General features: G+C 42.4%; 1 protein-coding gene across 1 annotated transcript in view; it reads left to right on the plus strand.

Annotated features, from left to right (window-relative positions):
* Positions 1–9,559: 9,559 nt before the first annotated feature.
* Positions 9,560–22,988, plus strand: part of gse1 (Gse1 coiled-coil protein) — a 163,601-nt gene continuing 150,172 nt past the window's right edge. The window contains 1 exon segment of the mRNA XM_034116187.1: positions 9,560–12,266. Coding sequence (XP_033972078.1) covers positions 9,777–12,266 — 2,490 coding nt within the window. The 5' untranslated portion in view covers positions 9,560–9,776.

Genomic DNA, 22,988 nt, shown 5'->3' on the forward strand with positions numbered 1-22,988 from the left:
TCATGGCAGCTCATCCAGTAGTTGTTGAGATATTTCAGTCTGTGGACTGGTGAGCAACATTCCTAGAGCCACACCACTCGAAATAAAACACCACAACTATGAAGTAATCTTTGGGAATTGCATATGGAAAGAAAAATAGGTATCAAAGAGAAACATTACAATACATAGACATCAGCACATCATTCATCACCTCATTCAGAAATTAAATGTCTATTATCTTTGCCCTAAACAGTTTTACAACAAATATGTGCTCCGAAATATTTAGTGAGTAAGACACCTAATTGTTTCCTCGCTGTCTCCCAAGACATCGTCTGGAAATTTGATTTAGTTTACTTGTAATAGCTTTGACTACAGGGACCAAGCTGTGAGTCAGGGGTCTGGATGTAAAGATGGCTTCAAACCAAACTTTTTATCCTCATCTTTCTTCTCACACTGCTCCTCGCGTGACCGAAGCACCCCAGGAATCCAGAAAAGCCTCGAGAGGACATTGTGTGTGTGTGTGTGTGTGTGTGTGTGTGTGTGTGTGTGTGTGCTCTTGTGTGTAAGCAGGGAATTAAAGACTCCTTATGTAAGTTGCGTGCATGTGAGGCACCTCATGTATCAGACAGCACCTCTGTTCACTGGAGCAAAAATGAACAGGAGACAAGGGGCTTTCCTACCTGGCTTGAACACTCCGCTCACAGAGACACGGAAACACACACATGTGATTACACAGGTTAAAGGGCAGAACCTGAGAAGGAAACGCTCGCTCTTGACAGCTGCGACTGCATGTGAGGAAATGCGTTCGCCAGGGGTTGACAATAAATGTATTTGCTCCTCACTGGGTCAGAGGACAAGTGATCTAGCTGCTAATATAAAGAGAAATACATGACCACACACACACACGCACGCACGCACGCACGCACGCACGCACGCACGCACACATGCACGCACACACACACACACACACACACACACACACACACACACACACACACACACACACACACACACACACACACACACATACACACACACACACACACATACACACACACACACACACACAAAGATAGACGGGCGATAGGAGATGGAGACAGCAAGGTGACAGCCTGGTAGATGTGGTGGATATTGAGTGCTGAATAGACTCTAAGGTGGGGTGGTAGACAAGGAATAGGATTATTTGATATGGACGGGGGTGGGCGGTAATCACTCTTTCCAGGGACCTCTCTGAAGATGTCATGTCATCAGCATTTCCCTGGCAGCTTGCTCCAAAGTGAGAGAGGGAGGGAAGAAGGGAGTAAAGAGAGGGGGAGAGGGGGAGAGGCTGAGGGCGCGCTTCTTCCGAAGGTGGCAGGCAGCCAACAACAACAGCCGACTCCAGTAGGGTCGGCACAGGAAGGGGGTGGTGTGTGGGGGGGGGTTTGAGTGTGTGTTTGTGTGGATCTATGAGTGTATGTGTGTGAATGGGGCAGGGGAGGGGGGGGTGCTGTTAAAGCCCTTATGTGTGCACCCTGTGCTCCTCAAGCGTTCCCGTTTGTTGTTCTCGAGCCAGAGGGCCTTCGGCTGGATGTCCCAGGGGAGTCGTTACACTACATTCCTTTCCCATTATTCCAGGCGACTCTTTACGAGCAGCACCATCACCGGATTCGGCTGGCCTTTTCCTCTCGCCCCTGATGTCCTGTGTTTTCATCCTCACCATTAGTTTTTGGTTATAAGCTGTCGCTGCAAATGCGGAAGACGGTGATGTGTCAAAGAGAGCAGAAGGAAGGAGGAGGAGGTTCAGAAGATTGGAAGGCTTCCTCTGCTAAAAAGCCTGTGTGTGTGTGTGTGTGTGTGTGTGTGTGTGTGTGTGTGTGTGTGTGTGTGTGTGTGTGTGTGTGTGTGTGTGTGTGGCCTAGCATTACTATACTTGTGGGGACCTAAATCTGTTTACACAGTCACGTGTGGGGACTCGCCTCCCTTATGGGGACAAAATGGAGGTCCCCATGAGGGGAATCATTAATTTTAGGGTGAAGACTTGGTTAGGTTTAGGGTTAGGGTAAGGGTAAGGTTAAGGGTTAGGGTTAGGCATGTGTTGGTTATGGTTAAGGTTAGGATAAGTCTCCAGGAAATGCATGTACTGTAAGTCAATGTAATGTCCCCTGAAGTGATGTATACATGGTATGTGTGTGTGTGTGTGTGTGTGTGTGTGTGTGTGTGTGTGTGTGTGTGTGTGTGTGTGTGTGTGTGTGTGTGTGTGTGTGGCCTAGCATTACTATACTTGTGGGGACCTAACAACTTTGTGTGTGTGTGTGTTTTGTAATTTCACTTATTTCCCATTTCATCCTCATCTACATCCTGCAAAATTCAAACGTCTTTTTTACTTTTGGGTTAAACAAGGTCAAGTGAAACAGTTTTCCAAAATTGTGTCTCTAAAGTTGCTGACTGCATTTCAAGCAGGACATCATACTGTAACCTAGAGATGGATGACAGAGTGAGAGATAGTTTGCTAACATCTGCTGCAGAGAACAGGTGTCCCAGGATCTCCAGTTCCAAGCCGATCACTGATGACCCAGCAGGGAAACACACCATCGGGCCTCTTATCACTCGTCCTCACTTCTCCACACGTCCTCTCCTTCTTTCTGTCTCTCTCTTCTGGTTTCTTGTTCTCTCCTTGTCCACCCCCCCCCTGCCCTCATATATGTTCTCTTCTTCTTCCGTTGGGTCTCTGTGACCTGAGAGGGGAGGAATGTTCATCAGAAGTATGTCAAGACTCTTCAAGGTCTCTGGTGGGAGGGGCCCGGAGCCTCTGGCCTGGGAGGGGCCTCATGACTGACTGACAAGTACAGGTGAAAGCAGATTAGGTCAACTTTATGAGGACACACACAGGCTCCAACCAGACTATGCCTCTCTGGGAAAGAGTTAAGAGGTCAACTACAGCTGTGATGGGGTTAGCTACAAGGGAAAGTGGAAGCACTCTGACCCACACATGTCCAATGACTATATTAATCTGTGATAGAGCCTACAGTCTCTCTAGTTTGCATTTATCTTTAACAACATGTTCACAGACACAAGAAGTGGAAAGAAATCTTACCGAAGATGATTTCACTGAAGAAAGGATTCAAAAAAAGGAGTTTAAAATTAATGATTTTCTCAAAGTGTTTGCCTTGAAGTTGAGGCCACAGCTTTAACTACCTTGTAGAAAATTGCATTTCATTTTGTGGAATGCCAATTTAAGCAGGATGGTAGGGTCCAGAAAACTAAATGAACTGTGGCCCAGTCTACACTGTATGAGCTGGACATGCTAGTTTTTCCTTTTTCGGAGGAAACACATTCCTTTGTTGCACCTTTGACCTTGGATAGAGGGAAGAGATCCTGCAGAAATAAATGAATAAATAAACAACAAGGAGAAAATCCAGGCTTTTCTCCAGAGGTTGTGTGTGTGTGTGTGTGTGTGTGTGTGTGTGTGTGTGTGTGTGTGTGTGTGTGTGTGTGGTGTGTGTGTGTGTGGTGTGTGTGTGTGTGTGTGTGTGTGTGTGTGGGTGGGCGGGTGTGTGTGTGTGTGTGTGCTTCTGATAGAACTGGATACTTTCATATTTTTTGACAATGATTTGAAGGTGCATGTTGTTACAATTGTTACTTTAACGAGAAGTCCTCCTTAATACCTCACACAACCTTGGCGCTAGGTTATTTTGTATTTCTTTTTTCAGTGAGTGATGAATGATGTATGATTTGTTTATCAGCCTCTATGATGACTCTTCATCAAGGAACTGAACTGCTGACACTTTGGCTCGGTTTACTTCCTGTGTCACCTTTCCTGGAATGACCTCGTTCACCCAACTTCCTGCCTGCCAGGATGCAAAGCAGTGGTTGGCAGCTAAGCATGGCTGTTATTTCTAGCCTCATAAGGTAACAGCTGCTTTTCAACGTCAATAAACACAATAGCCATTAAAATGTTATCACACAAAGAGGACTACTCAGTGATCGTGCTCTCACATTTGTCCTGCCCTTCCTGTTGGAGGATCCACATCTCTTTATAACAATTATTTATATTATATTTCCTTTCAACATTAATCTACTGATTGAATGTGTCCTATTCTTTTATTTTTCACCTGTTTACTTGAAACAACTTTACAGTAATGTCCTCTCTTCTTAAATGTAGTGCATGCTTGACACTGGCTATAATAGGCCTTTTTCACAGCAGACCTTTTGACATGATCGGTGTAAGAAAAACCAAGTTATGAGAGGCTGACCAAGAAGATCAATTATACACTAATCATAAGACTTACACATAAGCAATTACTACAGCAATGTCTACATCAAATACTTAAAAGGAATAAGAAATATTTCTACAAGTATGTTGAAATCTTCATCAACAGAGTTATATTGAGACACAAGAGGAGTAGTAGAGCAACAGGAGTACAATAGAAGGACAGGGAGGAAAAGGGGAAAAGGAGTGAAGAGGAGAGGAAAGGAAGGCACTGAGTGACTAAAAAGTCAACAGACATGTCTATCTTGCCAGTTTGATTGAGTCTAATCAGTCCTCGGGATTGGGCTAATCAGGCAAAAATGAGAGAAAACATCTGTGTTAGGTGTACATGCACTTTTTTGAAGCAGAAGATGTGACAGAAAGAGCAGATCAAGCTGTATTAACAGGAGAGTGGAAGGGCTGTTAAGCTGTTAATGAAGCAGAGGTTAGAGGCTGCTGGAGACACAGAGATGTGTTACTGTACCTGTCATTGTTAATAAATCTGAGGCGTAAAATCAATTTGATCTGAGAAAAGAGTTTTAGATAAACACCAAGAACATATCTTAACGCTAGCTTTGCTGAGTAGTCTCTGAGAACAAAATATGGGCCTTACTTGCTTAGTTGTGTTTTAGTATTGAACCTAATCATAGCTGTTGGCATACATGCAGGCTGTTATATCTTAGCTCTGTCTAGGTTTCCTTGCTTTGTAAATTATTTTTACATTTTGACAATGTGCTTCTGCACAATATCACTTCTGTTGATGTATATTTAGGATTTTTACAATAATCTTCTGTGCTATACACAGCCAATACTTTTTTTTTCCTTTGGTAAAACTCTGGAATTGCACTCACCCTGCTTGAAAAAAGTACTTTTTCTTATAAGTACACTATACCTATATTCTCTCTCACACCTACTGACATGTTCAGATCCCAGGAGATCACTGTGCTTAAGTTTGGAGTCCTCTGGTGCAACGGTCAAATAATTCCTCCCAGATGGCCTTGAAAGCCCAGACACATAAAGGATGACATACTTTATGCTTGCACTGCACATGCACATACGGTGATCTTTGACTACAGAGAGTCCGTTGGTAATATATTACCTATGGAGGAATCAGGTGTATTTATGACGTGCAGTATCTGTCACAAGCCTTAAGTATCAGAAAACATGATACGCAGGCTAAACCTTTGAGCATTTTCTGTGAATGAGCTGTTTATGCATACACACAAAAATGCTGGATTTCTTTTTTTTAAATGCTTAGGTGCTATGATCACAAGTTTGTTCAGGGAGTGTGACAAAGGTAAAGTTAATACAGAAATCAACGCTTCCAGCAATGCATCATATGCAGCATATAATTCAAGATTAAAAATGTCCCAGAGGGGAAATTTGCTTTAAAGACAATAATCAATTACAAAAGCAAACAATGCATCATTCATATCATAAAACACATCATATACAACACAGCACATATATCTCCTGCACTGTCACCATAAATCATGGACAGAGAAGACGGAATGACATGACATCCGGAGTTATAGTTTGTTTAAAAAAACAAAAACAGATGGGAGAAAGAGCTATCTGTATCTATTAGCGCTACCTTTGAGGGGGTCTAAACCTCCGCCCAATGGAAGCATCTGAACTCAACATGTAAAGAACGTTACATGACCCTCACTTGAAACAGGTGCTAAGAGTTATTAAAGGTAGCACCAGTAATAATACGACACAGCTCCACAACTTATTTCCAGCCTATTTTATAAGACTTAAAAGACTGCTGTGTGCCTTTGATGAAAAAGAATAAGAATGTGATGCGCGGTGGGTTATATCTCAGAGCTGTAAAATAGAAGAGGCAGGAGGAAGTACATTGCTTAATCTGCTGAGGACACTCCACTGTCCTCCAATTGTCTATGGAAATTGAAACAGACAGCCTGCAGGACATTGGGTGGGACGTCTTACTATTACACACACCTAGACCCACACACACTCACACACAGTGTAGTGTCTTTGCCCTCTTCCTGCCCCTGTCATCACCTTGTTTTAAAACTCCTTGAGGGTCTACACTACTCAACAAGAGGATTTTATTCAGATCACCCTCCCACTTTCTCCCCTCGCTAACCCCATCTCAACACACACACACACACACACACACACACACACACACACACACACACACACACACACACACACACACACACACACACACACACACACACACACACACACACACACACACACACACACACACACACACACACACACACACACACCACACACACACACACACACACACACACACACACACACACACACACACACACACACACACACACATCCCAGTCCCCCCTCAATCCCATCTCCCTTTCCACTCTCCCCAGCCTGAGGGTCTGTCAGAGCAGAGCAATTTCCATACAGAGTATGAAGAGCAATACTGCGGTCATCTCAATCACATGAGACCTACATAACGGCAGCAGGGAATGTGCACACACAGATCATTATTACACACATGCACATTAAAGCATCTGCCAGGGACTGAACACAGTTTCAGAGATTAAGTCAAAATCTCCATATCCATGTGTTACGGTGTAAAGCACAAGATTTGCATCGTGGGTCTTGAAGTGAGTATAGAAATGTAATATTTGTTGCTATAGTTTTTAATTAACATGAACAGAAAAATGAACATTGTATGACCTGCCTCTATAGGTACTAGGCAATGATTCTGATACTAAATATATGCACATAAGTGCATAGAGACAAAGTGTACATGTAAGTATAATGTACACCATATGAGCAGTCACAGTGTGATGTTTTATTTTTTAAGGGGTCCTACATCACAGCTGATGGCCATATTATGAAGTGTGGAGGCTGTAAGAGGTCAAAGTAGCCAGTATTTCACAAAAGGTTTGAATCTGTAGATTGATGAAGACGTTTTGCGGAAAATACATATTTTATTTATTTGTTTCAACCTTATCACCTTCTGAACCTCAGATTTGCATTGCTCTTAGAGAACCACTGCACTGAGAAAGTAAGACAAATAAAAGAAGGAGAGGGGAAAATAAATATGATTATTTTTAGCTACAGCTTTCTCTAGTTTTCTTTCCCCTAATAGCATTTGCTTGCTTGCTCTCCTTCATTCTTTCTTCTGCCTGACTGTGATATGCCCACATGAGCCCCATGCAGTCTGACTGGTGCATATGGGGATCTCCCAAATTATGCAGTACTAAGATTGAACACCACGTGTCAGTGTTGAAACTTTTAGCTGGACATCATCAGTGCTTTTTCCTATGTTTTGTGTATGTCTTTGACAGGTTCTTAGAATATGCACTATGGATATGTTAATTAGAATAACTAGTATAAAACATATACTGTATATTTACTCCCCCTCCCCCACTTCTAATTTTTTCTGTAGCAATTGTCAGTAGAAACAAGTCAGCATCACTCAGGAATGTCTTTTTTTGTGATCTTTCTTGGTTGCCATGCTGAAGAGAATCTTGGGGGTGCAAGAAGTAAAAGTGAAACTTGGCAGTGTCATTTAAAATAAACCTTTTTAAGTTCTAGGTTGGAAGGCTGAAGAGGAAATGTAATTTGTCTTCAGGGTACATAGTGATGATGAAGAGGGTATCAGGGTGAAATGCAGAGGTATTAAGGTAGAGGTAGTCCCTGACTCTCTAACATCATTGAGTCACTAGACAGTAGAGGAGGCCAGGGGCCACACACAGTGGAGCGGACAGACATAAATGTTTATGCGTGTTATGGTTAGATGACGTAAATGTTTAAGGGTTGATTACTCAACTCGCTGTCTTGTCTTGGTCAAAGATATTGGAGTTCGGCAATAGGAGGGAAGTATGAGGCATGGCGTGAGGAGGATATCCACTGTGTTGTCAGCCTTTCTTTACATGCCTCTCTTTCTCACCTTCCTTAAAGACCCGATTCTGAACATCATAACACACAAAAACAGACCAACATGCTGCCAGATAGATAGATAGATAGATAGATAGATAGATAGATAGATAGATAGATAGATAGATAGATAGATAGATAGATAGATAGATAGATAGATAGATAGATAGATAGATAGATAGATAGATAGATAGATAGATAGATAGATAGATAGATAGATAGATAGATAGATAGATAGATGGATGGATACATACATACATACATACATACATACATACATACATACATACATACATACATACATACATACATACATACATACATACATACATAGATACATAGATTTCTCTGAATGTGTTGCATTGTTTCTGCTGACGTGCTGCGATTGTCCTAAATATTAAATAAGCTGCCAAAAATGCCAGTTTTAGTTTTCTAAGGCCAGAGAAATTCATAGATTTCTCTCAAAAGTGGATTTCTCGTTTCAAATTGTGAAGCCCCTGGAGAACTGTCTCTCCCAACCCAACGATAAAGAAGCTCCTTCAGCTCTTATTGGCATTCTCCCTTTTCTCACAGACACTCCGTTAAGGAAAGCCTGCTCTGATGTACAGCTGGGCCCTATTATCAGACCACTTTTTAAGAGACTGACCCAAGTACTTGGTTGGATATTCAGTGCTTTTAAATGTTCTTGTATCCATTTTCTGAAGTTACTTAAAAAAAAAGAGCTTTTGATGTTTGGGAATGATATTTTGTACTCATGCCAGGAAACTGACTAAGGTTGAACTTTGACCTGTCATCAATAACACACATCAAAATACAGCTGCCCGCACAAGTTATGACATGAGTTTTCAGTGTGGGTAAGTATTTACGCAATTGAATATTTTGTGTTTTTTTTTTTATTCCTATTTGATGAAATGACTTAACTGTTAACTCAAAACAGAGCTCTGTAGGCTTTGTAAATGTGTTGCATCAATATCTGTGTCTCATGTGGCTTGACACTGTGTTCAAAACTAAAATAACCAGAAATATGTAAAACTTTTTTTAAAGTGTGCGAAAACTCATTAACAGTCGTCCTAAAGTGTCTAGTATTAATTGACACAGGCTAATGAGTCACAAATGTTTGCTTGCAGTTGGTAACATGCATGCTGCTGGGAGTCTGTTTATCCAATTCACGCCCCTGTTATACAGTGGAAATCCTGCACTTAGAAGAATGGGCAGCTAATGCGGGAGTGTGTGCTCATAATCTCTGTAAAATTATTACTGGGGGCTGGCAGGGGGTGGAGGTTGTCTTTGGGGTGTCGAAGCGGGTCCCATGAATCGGGGATGGCGCTCTGTACAGTGTGAGCGAGTCCGCAGCCAAAGTTTGCTGCGCGCAGGCAGAAAGTTCGCTGGAGAAGCGACCCGTGATCCCAAATCATATACCTACGGATTTAAAGTGCAAACATCCGGATTACAGACTTCAATTAGCCTGGACTGTTTTTACTTTTTCGGCGGTGTCCATGAGAGACAAACGGTTTGCTGCTTTCGCTGCATGCTGTCGTTTCAATGGACTATCGTGTATCTTATCACCCAGTGAGTAACTTTGATTATGGTTTACTGAGCTGCAGATAAGTGTTAATCATGAGCATAACTTGACTGTTGACGTCTTGTCATGTAGCGTCTTTGATGTTTAAAAACGATGAACTCCCCCTGTGACATCGAACTGGCAGCCTTATCTCGCAAACACCGACTCATGGCTGCAGCTATGCCCGAGGAGGACAGCCTATTGCCCGGCAACACTTCCATGACTGACCGGAATGGATTAGGGGGACTGGTTCACTGTTTTATATGTGGAAGCGGAGTTACGCCAGGGAAGGAATTGAGGCTACAAGTGACATATCAAAAAGAGAGGCTTCCGTTTTTCCCTTTCCTACAAAATCAGGAGCCAGCCCCGGGTGCGTGTGAACTGAGCCCGGATGGACATACGCTGGTTTGCGCTGTGTGCCACTTTTTTCTGTCCGAGCAGTGGAACTCTTTCGAGCGGAGCAGGACGCCCATTGAGAAGCGCATGTACTGGCTGAAACGACCCTATCAGTGCGACTCTCGTCGGGTCCCACAGGAGTGGAACCTTTCCTATGATCTGGAGAGGAGAATCAGTGGGGGCGCAGACTCTGATTTCTCTTCTTTTTCTGACAACGAGAACATGTCAGACCAGGAGATGGATTTAGTCGACAGAGCCAGTATGAGCAAAGACAAGTGCATGACAGCATCTGGCAAATCGCCAAGAGACAGTAACAAGAAGAACAATGTCATCAGTGTTAAAAACAGTCCAGATTCACAGCGGGCAATGCGCTACCCGGTGGGTGTTTATGGGGCGCAGGGATCGCCACAAGCGGAGAGTGTTCTGCCGGCGAGGCGCGGTGCTAAAATTATAAATAATGTCTGTCAATCATCAGAATCCCTGGCTAAATCCCAGGAGAGATTCCCTCAGCGATGCTATGACAGTCCCTTCACTGACACACCTGTGCAAGACAACGGGGTCATTATGCGCAACAGGCGATGGCTTGAGGAGGGGAATGTCAGACATGCAGAGCCGCGTCAGAATCAGCGTGTTGTCGACAGCAGCTGTGCCTCGTCCAGACATACATCCCTGCTGTACCGAGGAAGGACAGAGGATCACCCCGACACTGCTCTGTCATCAGTTGGCACCACTGCTGTCACCACTAAATGTAACATGGCTGTTCCCAGGAAGAATACCTCTGACAGCTCTGATGAAGATGAGATTAACATTACAAGTGATGATGATGTAGACATGTATGAGAGAAAGACAAGCACTACAGCAAAGTTTAGACATGTCAGAAACCTTTCAGTAAGAAAGTCTCACCCCACTGTGGACACCTGTGCAGAGGAGTGTGTGTGCTTTGTCTGTGGCACTGGGCTCAGACATGATGGCCGTTTCAAAGTCAGTGTTCAGAAACAGGAGAGGGCACAGGGCGAGCCCTTCTTCCCCTTCCTGTGGCTTCACTCCCCTCCCCGGGGTGCAGTACCCATCAGTCCAGCGGGTACAACCTTGGTGTGTGGCAGCTGTCACACTTCTCTCATGCAGCAGTGGCAGAGCTTCCAGCTGGCGGATGTGCCTGTCCTTCAACGTTTGTATGTAGTCCCCCTCAACCACGACACCAGTTCTCTCCAGCCTTCCCAACCAACTTCCTCAGAGTCCATAGAGTGTAATAATGAACCCATGGCTTCCCACGAGGCCTGTTTCCTCTGTGGTCAGGACTGTGCAGGAGATATGAGGGTGGCATATGCACAGGCTGGTGTTGGCAAATCCCGGGGTGCAATGTATTTTCCTTTCATCAACATGTTGCCTTGCCCACCTAATGCCCAGGGGGTGAGGAATGGCCGTGTGCACTGTTGCCCACAGTGCCATTTTATCCTGGAAGAGATCTGGGGGGCATATCGACTCAGCCTCAGTGAAGACCTCATCACGTCTGTCAGCTCCTTCCTAGTCAGGTACCACGCTGCCATGGCAATTGAGGGCTCTGGACCGGCCCATTCCCAGACAGCTGTGGCCTCTCGCCCCTGCAGCTCCATGTCAGTGTGTTACCTGTGTGGAGGCGAGCTCTGCGCAGGTGGAGAGTACCAGCTCCATGTCAACCCGCCTGGGCGTTGTGGGGAGAGCGAGCCTTTCTTCCCCTTCCTCACAGTCCATCCTCCTGCACCACGGGCCAAGCCAGTTGACGCCACAGGCCTGGTGTCAGCTTGTAATCTCTGCTATCATGACCTACACTCCCAGTGGGCCCAACATGAGAGTAAGGGCCAGGGTCCCTCCACCCCTTCTACCTCTAGTTTATCCAGTGCCAACCAGCAACCTCCGAGCTCCCCATGGGCACGCCAGTACAGCTGTGAGGCTTTTGTGTGTTTCTTCTGCAGGAAGGAGCAGCACAGGAAGGGTAGGCTGTGCGCTGTCACTGTGGCCAGGCTACCTGTCTTCCTGTACGCACCTCGCAGCACACGCACGCTCCTGGTGGATGATGGGAGGAGGTTGGTGATTGGCGCATGTGTGGAATGTAAGGCCATGGTGCAGGTGGGACAGAGCATGCAGCAGGACAGGGATAGGCTTGGACATGGATCTTCAGACGGGGAGAAGAAAGAACCAGAATCAGCCTTGCTACAGACTAGACATAAGGTAAGCACATGCTAAAGGTTTCTTTTTTCCAATTGTCCTCAAATGTGTCTAAATGCAATGACAAGCTTGGTTAAAGTCTCCCATCACCTTTTAATCCCCTCTGCATTCCCACAGTGCAGCGCAGACTGTGTTTGCCCTGATATGACCTCTGAGTCACATGGCAAGGGATGAGTTTAACACTTTGCATAGTGGAATATCTGTGATAAAGAATTGAAAATCACTGTGATGCAGATGGTGCTTTTGACTGTTTTACATAAACATTTCGGCTGAATGCATTAATATCTTTGAAACTGCTTATCGTGCCATGGAGTATAGCCTTTTTTTGCAGAAGAATAGGCCTCAAACAGGTGTGTGTGTGTGTGTGTGTGTGTGTGTGTGTGTGTGTGTGTGTGTGTGTGTGTGTGTGTGTGTGTGTGTGTGTGTGTGTGTGTGTGTGTGTGTGTGTGTGTGTGTGTGTGTGTGTGTGTGTGTGTGTGTGTGTGTGTGTGTGTGTGTGTGTGTGTGTGTGTGTGTGTGTGTGTGGCTTGAAAATGAAACGCTTAGTTGGGGTGGATGACACAACTTGGCTGAACAATGATGATGAGACAAACACTTTTATCAAAACTTACTTCTATCAACACCAGAGGAAAACGATGGGGATCTGACTGCCAAGGCCAGCCGTGTGTTTGCTGTGTCCATGTGTGTGTGAGTGTGTTTATTTTGGTAAGCATGACTGAGTATGTCCCACCCCGTGCTGAACAGTTTGTTTTGGTTTGAGCATGTTGAAGATCTTAAAGAATACTTTCAATGAAGTTTGTTTAAAGCAAATCTAGAGTTCCCATACAATACTTATTGTGATGACAATAATCATAACACTTATGCAAAATAATGGTCTGCTAATTCGTTATATTAGCATGTATACACTTAATTTCCTTCAAATACATCAGCTTTATCAAGTGTTCAGTTTTAAGTTTTTATGTTTGTAATATTAATCTCAATATAATATTATTTTGATCTTTATCAATATAAAGTTTAGAACACATGCCTATTTATCTATTGCCTTATTCATGATTCCATTGTAAGATTTGGGAGGGAAATACCCATGATACTAAGATTAAGACTCCAATAAGAAACATGACTTTCATTGCTTTCCCTTTTCATGTCAAAACATATGCAGTGGCAGTGATGTGTGTTTCAAGACTTCATACTTTACATCCATTTGAATGGTTCTCATTCATATTCTTGAGAAAATACAACATGTCATCATTAGAATAAGTGATTCTGATGAGTAAAGATACTTGCATAGGTGGTCCAGATGGGTCAGCTCAGTGAACAGTACATTTACACACTTGCTCTGAAGAGAGATCATTCTGTCATCATTAACTTTCTTGCTTTTTTCTGTATCCAAATGTTGGTTTCTTCTCACTCTTCTTTCAACAACACACATACAATCCCTGTCGTTCTCAACCCTTCTTTTCCTATAGTAAAAAAAAGAAGTGTTTTGGGTTATATCTGGGACAAGTGCAGGGCAAACGAGGATGATGATGTGTTGATGAGGAGCATAGACAGACAATTGTCTCTGTGAACAGCTCTCTCATGCAAACAGACACTAACTGTCCAGCCATGCAGGACATGTAAAAACATCTGTGAATGCCATTCACCCTGAGCAGCAACCTCAGTCGCTGCACACTCACACCAGCTGTCTTGAGTTGTCTACCTAACGTCTTTTCTGTCTTTTTAAAGAAGCATTTGAGTGGCGGATACTCTTATGGTCTCCAGACTTCAGTATTTGTTATACAATAAGTATGTGAGGGAATACTCGTGATAAAGAGTATAATTTTGGGACCAGCTCTTTCTGCCTGTCAAGATTTACGCATTGAAGAGTGGGCGGGTGAGAGGGGGGTCTGGGCAGGCTAGGTTTCGAGTGATCATTTTGGACTGGTATGGTTGCAGGTGGCACAGCCAGTTTTGGCCTGGGTGAGACAGTGACCTCATGGCTGAGAGAGTGCCAGTGTGTGTTTCTGTGAGGAAGGGGAGGTGTGAAAGTGCTGCTCGGCAACAGGTGCTTTGTCCTCTAATGTCACGCTGTATACTTGAGAGGTTCTGTCATCACTGGGGTTTGGGCTGTCAAGAGGGAGGGCCCATCTGGTTCCCCTGCACTGTGTGTGCCTGGTGGAAGGGACAGTACAAAGATAAACATACCCTAATTGTTCTTTCCTTTTCTATTCCTTTGTATTCTATTGTTTTTTGATTGTAGTTTATCATGTTACACAAAGCTGCACACCAAGGATAGTTTTCCTTTAGAAACAATTGGTGGCGTTCCAGGTATCTTGGAAGCTTTCAATTTCCGGACAAATGAATAAACTCCGGTCAAATATCATACGTTCTTTTGAGCCTCAAAGCATTTGATACGAAGGCTTAAGAAAGATGCCGGCTGGAGCTGTATCCGTGACTTCAGACTGGATCTTAGAGATTATCAGGAAATTCTTTTAAAGTTGTCTTTTAAATGTTTTTACAACTAAAATGTATTTTTAAGTACACCTTTTCTGCAATAACTCAGTCAGAGCATAGGTTGTGTGCACACGGTTAGAGAGTTTCCAGGTCAAGAGAAAGTGTGTTTACACTATAGGTCAGTCAGCATCCCCCTTCCTTCAGGCATTGTTACAGAGATTTTAATATGTCATTAAAAAAAGTGACAAATACCCCAGTTCAAATACTTTTTTCTGTTTAATATTCCAAATTCAGAGTCAATACCAAGACCAAAACACAGTGACAAATTAAATGTTTGATGAAGACTAGTATGAGATCGGATCTTTCCCCATTATACTGCTCGATACGGTGTAAACATTATTGCGCACTCCATATTCTTATTCTGTGAAAAAGGGTGGATTGCTGTGCTGTCTGTTTTCCCTGCATGTATTATGTATACACACACACACACACACACACACACACACACACACACACACACACACACACACACACACACACACACACACAGAAGTGATGGGTGGTTATCATGTTCTCTGTTCTGCTGCCCTGTGTTTAATTAGTATGTTGAACATGACCTTTGACAGGCGTTTAAGTATAGATCACCAGCCGCCGTCTGGGGAGGGGCTGCTGGTCAGAAGATCTTTCACTTGCACTCTCCGTAAAACAGATGTCAGTGGCTTTGTTGTTGCTCAAACTGTTGCATTCACGTAGTTGTGTATTTTATGGGATCAGGATAGCCTAGATGGGAGATATTGCATTTGTTCTTCTGAGGTGCTTTTTAAGCAACACAATGAAGGCTATATTTAAAATAAATCTCTTTGTGCCTCATTTCTACACTCTGCACATAAAGATGAGTGTGTTGTTTATCAAACTGATGCAGAGCCGTGGAAGTAGTTTAACGCTGACTCATGGTGTACCATGTGTCAAAACAGTAAAGTGTGCTCCCAAAGTAACCATCTTTCAATAGGAACTCACTTTTTATTTTACTATCCCCCTGCTGCAGCTCAATACTTTTTCTGTGAAAGTATTTTGTAATAAAAAAACTGTAAGACACTGCTCAAGTCAGACTGCTGAAGTCTTATATTCAGTTAAACTAAAAGAACAATATGGGAAGGCGAAACAGCCGATAGCACTTGTTAATATACTAATAGGCATGTGTGGGTAATGTTGAAAAATGTGAACTTGTCCTTTAAGGAGGTATAATAAATGTGATAGTTTGAAATTGTTATGGATATACTGGTTTTCACTCCATTTTAAAGTCATTTCACTGTCAGAATATTCTGCATATGAAGATAAAATAATCAGCTGTGCAAGTAAAGTAAGGTGAAGGCGAACTCTTAAACCCCATTATCAATAAATATTAATAGTAGAAAATGATCTTTCAATGTAATTGTAGAAGCAGTTAATTGTGTATGCTTTCTAGTAACAGATCAATCTTAACTGCGTATTGTGGTCTTGAACAAAAATATGGTGAAATTATGATATGGTTCATTTCTTAGGCCCTGCGTAAACTGATCCAGGGCTGCATAACTGTGTTGTTGCAATTATTGGGATTGATTGCATTCCTTTGATATAGATGTGTATAATTAAGGCGTATAGCTAAATCAACAGCCTCCATAGTCATTAACAGTGTGTCTTCTGCTTGTACAAGAACATAAGGGACTGAAAGAGCAAATCAATGAACCATTAGTCAAGCCTTGCAAAGATAAATACTTCATAATTCTACGCAGATTCGGAACACAAACATATTAAGCCTCTACTTCTCCTAAACACCCATATGTATATGTGTGTGTGTGTGTCTGTATCCTCACAGGGTGTTTATTTTTGTATGGTGGTCTGACTGTTTTGAGTGGATGATTATTGTTGACCTGTTAGACGAGCGGAGACAGGTTTCTGTGACTGAGTTCAATCATTCAGTCGCTGTGTGTGTGTGTGTGTGTGTGTGTGTGTGTGTGTGTGTGTGTGTGTGTGTGTGTGTGTGTGTGTGTGTGTGTGTGTGTGTGTGTGTGTGTGTGTGTGTGTGTGTGTGTGTGTGTGTGTGTGTGTGTGTGTGTGTGTGTGTGTGTGTGGTGTGTGTGTGTGTGTGTGTGTGTGTGTGTGTGTGTGTGTGTGTGTGTGTGTGTGTGTGTGTGTGTGTGTGTGTGTGTGTGTGTGTGTGTGTGTGTGTTACGTCTTGTGCTGTGGCTTGTGTTTTTGTCTGTTGATATGCTGCTAGTTTTGTATGTATGTGTGCTTGGTTTTAAAGATCGAGTGTGTTCTCACTGCACGGCTCATATCCTGTAAAGGAGGTATTTGCTGTCACAGGAAAAACATGCCGGCATCTTGACAGTGTCGCCAAGGAAGATTTATAGTGTAGTGAAAGAAGGAGTGAGGGTAACATTACACATCAAATCTGGATGTGAAGTTGAAAAGGGAGAGAAAGATTATCCTAAGTGAATTATTGGAGAAAAAAAAGAAAAATAAGGAGAAAAGAAGAGTGGGAGGCTGAGAGAAGGTGAGGGGGTTAATGGGATTTAAATTGCAGCCAGAGGAAAACAGAAGAAAAAGGAGTCTCATTTTTTACATCAATTCATCATAGAAGGATATATAACAGCATGCTGGCCACACAGCCTGGTTTAAAATGGGTTTCTATTAAAACTGTGTTAATTTGAAGCATGCAATGTGGTACAGTCTTAACATATGGTGTGTGCTGTTGTTATGCCCGTCTATGTGTATGAATGTTTGGTTAATGAAAACTGTTTGTATTGCACATATTCTTTAAAGTTCCTGCAGCTGGGTCTCTTCCAGCGGTGCTGTCTGATTGACAGCCGTGGGTTTCACAGGGAATCCTTTTGGTATTTAAGGAGCTTACTTTCAAAGCTGCTGGAGGTGGCTTTTGATTAAGTGCTCAAAGCTTTAATCACCCTCTTCCCGCTAACATCCCTCAGCACTACATTCTTGCCCATATCTGAATAAGGAGATCCTGTATGGAGCAGATGAGAGTGAGATGTTCTATTATTTTATTCTTTGTCTTCCCTTTTATGTCTAGGCCCTGCAAAGGCTCTTCATAGATCTCCCACAGCACTAATTGTTGTTGTTATCATATTTGGTCATTCAAACAAATTGGTCACATGGCCAACTCTCCTTCATGGAAGTATTATGAACTGGATCTTACTCCATGATGGTGTCCAATCATCTGAGTGAAAATTGGCCCAGCACATAAGTCAAAAAAGTGATTTCACTTTCTGGAATGCCTCTTATCAGTTATCTACTCACTTGGTCTTGCATAGCCTATAAGCTTTACATTGGGAGGTTGTCAGTAAAATAAATAATTGCTCTTCTGTGTTCTGGGTATTTTTTTAAATGTAAAACATTTATGGATTAAAAATGATGCTAAAAACATTAATGACTATTCTTATTTGCAGTTGGAGGCGACGTGACAACAGTTTTAAATACAATTTAAAAAAAAAAAAAAAGTTGTATAATAGTGGTCTATCGGACCGTCCACACAGCAACGTTAAAAAAATCTTGGAGGTGGGCGTATCTGAAGTTTGGGGATTTTTTGCGAGCAAGGCACCAACAACCAATCACATGCATCTCCCGCCCCCGACATACGAAGCAAAAAAGTTTGAAGTAAACTGGATATAAACTCCCCAAACAGGCGAAAACATACCACTGTCTCTGCCACCTCCCTCCATGCCTGGCTCCTCCGGTTTATATCCCGGTAGGTAAATAGGGACTGGTCATAAGGCACCGGGTGATTCCCTACCGCTAATTTCTCCTCCATTTTTGGGAATATGAGGAAATGACCTGCGGTATGTCTCTCCCAGCATACACGCCGTTTGATTGGCTAGAGCTTGAACTGTCAGATTTGCGTACACGGGATTTGATTGGCTGACGCTTCCACCTCAGCCTCAAAAGTTGAACATTGCTCAACTTTGAATCCTGAAAATCCTGAAAATCTCCGCTCGCCTGCCCACAATGCAGTTCGGCGAAAAGTGAGGGAAAGTGACGTCACCCCATTCAAAGTGAATGGGCAGAAGCGTTTCAAGATTTTTTTAACGCTGCTGTGTGGACGGTCCGTATGAGAGAAATCCATTTTTTTTTTTTTTTGCAGTACCACCTTTGGCCACTGGGACAGACAGTCAGTAGTTGCAGGGTCAAATACAAACATCAATGCAATGTCGATAAGTGTACAATATGAGGTTGCAATTTATATGTGTGTTCATGTAATTGTGTAGTTTAAACAATCTTACACAATATCCTGTCATGTTATAAGTGACAGCAAGAAATATTCAATCTGATTACATCAGCATCCACCAGATATAATAGTTTATCAATACCCTGTCCTCCCCCCTCGTAACACTTGGTTTGGTCCATTCCTTGTTGCCTCTTTTTTTTTAATTAATGCTACTAGAGTAAATACTCTTTTGTTTCTCTCTGTAAATTGTGAGTTTGCTGTGAGTGGTGAGTAATCCAGCCCTTAAGCAATTTATGAGCTATTTGTGTAAATGTGTCAAGTACAGGGTTGTTAGTGCTGAATGTGTAAACACCAGCCAATTTACTTTGGTAGGTTAGCTAGTTCGCTAGCTTTTAACTGGCTTTATCCTTTTAACCTAACAACGTTAGCAAAGACACACCGTCAGTTTTTTTTTACTTTTAATCTTTACTGTAATCTTTTTAAGTTATCTGCATTTAAATATAAATTATGTAATTTATGGTTGTTATTACAATTATTTGACTGGCAGCTTTCTGGCTTTTGACACAAGGCTGCATTTTGATGTAGTTTGATTTGATGCAGGAAATGCAGAAAGAAAGAGGAAAGTGAAAAGGCAAAGACCGAAAACCAACCCTGGCATGCAGGTGAGTTTGTTATGCAAGTTACAAATAAACTAGCAAACCTAAGGGGATATGTCTGTACTTCACCCCAAAACATTTTTTTTCTGAGATTTGTTTTCATTGGTTGGCAGTCCAAATTGATAAATATATGACAAATAGGATCATAACAGACACTATAATCTTAAAAGCAGGAGATTACCAAATAGGAAAGGAGAGTAATTGAATCAAGCATTGTCAGAAGTTTCCTCGCATCCTGTGTTGGTACTGTACACATAGGAATGTCATTGAGTGCAAAGAGTGAATGACGCGGTTGCAGCTCACTGTCGTTTTTAAGTGAATAAGAGCGTAGCACCACTGCTTAAAGCTTGTTTTTTGATGCAGGATAGTTGAAAAGGAAGGTGTGGTTTTGGGGCTTGTCTGGGTGCAGACTTCCATCTAGTTAGTAGCTGACAGATAAGGCATACTGACCTTCTCACCCTGCAGAACCAAGCGGAGAGGTGAGTATTTTCTCAGCACTCAGGGATAGGGTCAGCAAAGGTCATGTGTTATATTGGAGGTAAGGGACCTGTATCACACACCTGTGCCTTCAAATGTGGGCACATTCGGCATTTTATCATGCAGTATGAAAACTCATATGGGATAATAAGTGATAATTAAATGCAATCTTTTTGAGTGGCTGATCCAATAATTGTAAAAGGTTATCACTTGCCATGTTGTTGATAGCATTCAGGATTTAAAAAATCTGGAAAAACTTTACAGCTGCAATTATTTGTTCGTCATGGCAACAATTAGGATGTTGAATGTAGAAATCACTGGACAAATGCTGCTATTCGGCAATGGTTGAGCCAGGTTACACTCTTTTTATTCTGGATCTTCCTATTTTTGGCATCTCTTGGTATTAATTGGTTTGTATTGAATGTCTTCCACAGCTGTGTCAGGTCATAGTCAAACATTGACTCCCTCACTGTTTTAAGTTTTTTGGCTGATTATTCCTCTAAGAACTGTTAGCATGTATGAACTTTGCTTGATTGACATCTCCCTCAGTATCCTGTCAGCTTTGTTGTACCTATTAGGGCGGGACAACCTACACCTTTATGATCCCTATTAGTAGAGTTAGGTGACCAGAACAACCTCCCAGTTTATCCACAGCTCTAAACTGAGAAGAGATATAATCAGCCTAAATATGGCTAATTGTCTGTTATCACAACAGGTCAGCTGATTGCAGGAATAGATTGTTACAGGTGCCTTTAGCTGGTTATATTACAGACTAAATTCTGTTGTATACGTTTACAAATCAGAAACAGTTGTTTCTTTTAATGTCAGTGAAACAAAACTCTTTGATAGCCTATCATTAATTGTGCCTGGCAATCTTGCCTTCATTAAAACAAATGTCCAAATACACTTGAGTGGACAGGGTGAAAGAGGAACAGAGAGGGCAGTGTCCCTCTAAACCCTGCATCCATGAACCCTGCTGTGAACATTTGGCACCAAAATGTGTGTATGCAAAAGGTCAGGTTGGGGACACATAGTAAACTATATGTGAACTAGATGGCTGTGCTGTGATTGGACGTGGGAGTGTGACGTTTCCAGCCACATAATTGAATTTGTATTTATTTCACTGGGAAGATGATTTAAAAATACAGAGCATGAAACTGATTTGGCGTGCATATTACACTTCGCAGATTTAAAAATACAACACAATAAAATGCACATCACATAATACACACACCAAAACGCAGAAATACACATACATGCTGTATACACCAATTCAACTATTTGAGAAAACAAAAGGGAGTAAAGCTCTCAAAGCGAGGAGATTTAGCCTTTTATTGTATTCAACAGTGAAGCCACCTGATAGGCTTTTTTAATCATTATTTTCAGAGCCTGATTGAAAATAAGGATCATTTTAATTGTCAATGCTTGAACACATACTGTGTACTTCTGTCTTCTCTATCATACATTTTACATTATTTCCTGCTTCTCTCCTTTCATTCTTAGCTTTAGTGAAGAATGGGCTGTGTGCCGCACGCTTATGGTGTTTACTCTTCTACCCATTTCCCTTTTTTCCTCTTGTCCCTGCACTTTACATTTCTGGACTACCTAAGACAATTATAGTATGGAACAAGACCTATATATAGTAAATAACTACATGCAGGTTGAAGAGCTCTCATGGGCATAGTCATTTCACCAACAGATTTTTAAAGAGATGTTTTGAAACTTGGACTTGCGTTTCCTGCCAGCTTATTTGTCAGCTATTAGCATGCTTCAGAGATGCACCTCAGAAAAAGTGGCATTAGCAGTAGGTACTGCTACTGTAAAGGTAATTGTGTAACATTTAAAGTGTTATTTGGGAGTTTTTGTAATATTTGTGTGCAATGGGATATTTAAGGAAGTCCTCTTTATGTCGACATTAGAGGGAGTTAATGCTAAGGGTTTGAGCAGTCCTTTTGGGATTCAGCATTCTTACTTTGTGATCAGGACACTGTCCTAGCTTCCTACATGGTCAAAGGACCATTCTGTCATTCTTACGCTGCTAACAATTTCTCGTTTTGTTTTGTACAAATGTTTGTGTAACTCTGCTGGGTGAAACCTTTTTATTTAAAGCCTTTCAACTTTTTCTTTTATCTAGAAGAGAGCCAATGTACATTTTTTTGGGAATACCATATTATTTTAGGCAGGTGCACATTCTCAAATCATGATGTTTGGCAATTTCTATACTGTACGTCTGTTTTTTAGTAATTGGTTCTTACCAGACCGGAGGCTGGCATGGCACGGCAAGAGGCCAATTCGATAGAGAAGTGATGCTGTAAAGGCCGCTGTGCTTTACTTCCCTGGAGTCTGGGTTTTACAGCAGTAAACCTGGTTTGACTGTGGTAATTATAGAGGACGGAGTGTAATGCGACTATAGCTCAGCTCTCTCTGCCAGCTGCCCTCCGGCCAAACGCGCTCTCACCCACAGTCACGTATAAATGCATACATTCGTAGACATGCACTTGCATCCACACATACAGTATGTAGTCATTGAACAAAATGTACATACAGAACAGCTGCATGCTTGTGTTTGTGCACGTGTGTCTGCCAGGTGGTTGGGAGCACTGGCAGGTGTTTGCTCTCTTGCTGGAAAATGCAGCTGGATTGTGCCACAGCTGTGCGTGTGTGAAAGTGTGCGTGTCTGTGTGTGTGGTTCTGCACCTGGACACGGCGGGAGTGTGTGATAACACAGTAGCTAATGGCAGACCTATTTCCTTGCCAGACATTTAACATATAACTTATGCTCTTAGCAGACTGGATATAATTCATTGCTATTAAGTGCTGCTCATTAGTCTTGCTCTTTCAGACCTCCCAAGTGCTGCTCAACATCTGTGTGACTCGTTATTTGGGTCTTCATCCTCACTTCATACTTTGTTTGCTCTCGCATCCTCATGTCTTACC

This window comes from Trematomus bernacchii, unplaced genomic scaffold, assembly GCF_902827165.1.
Source record: "Trematomus bernacchii unplaced genomic scaffold, fTreBer1.1, whole genome shotgun sequence".
NCBI classification, from domain to species: Eukaryota; Metazoa; Chordata; class Actinopteri; order Perciformes; family Nototheniidae; genus Trematomus; species Trematomus bernacchii.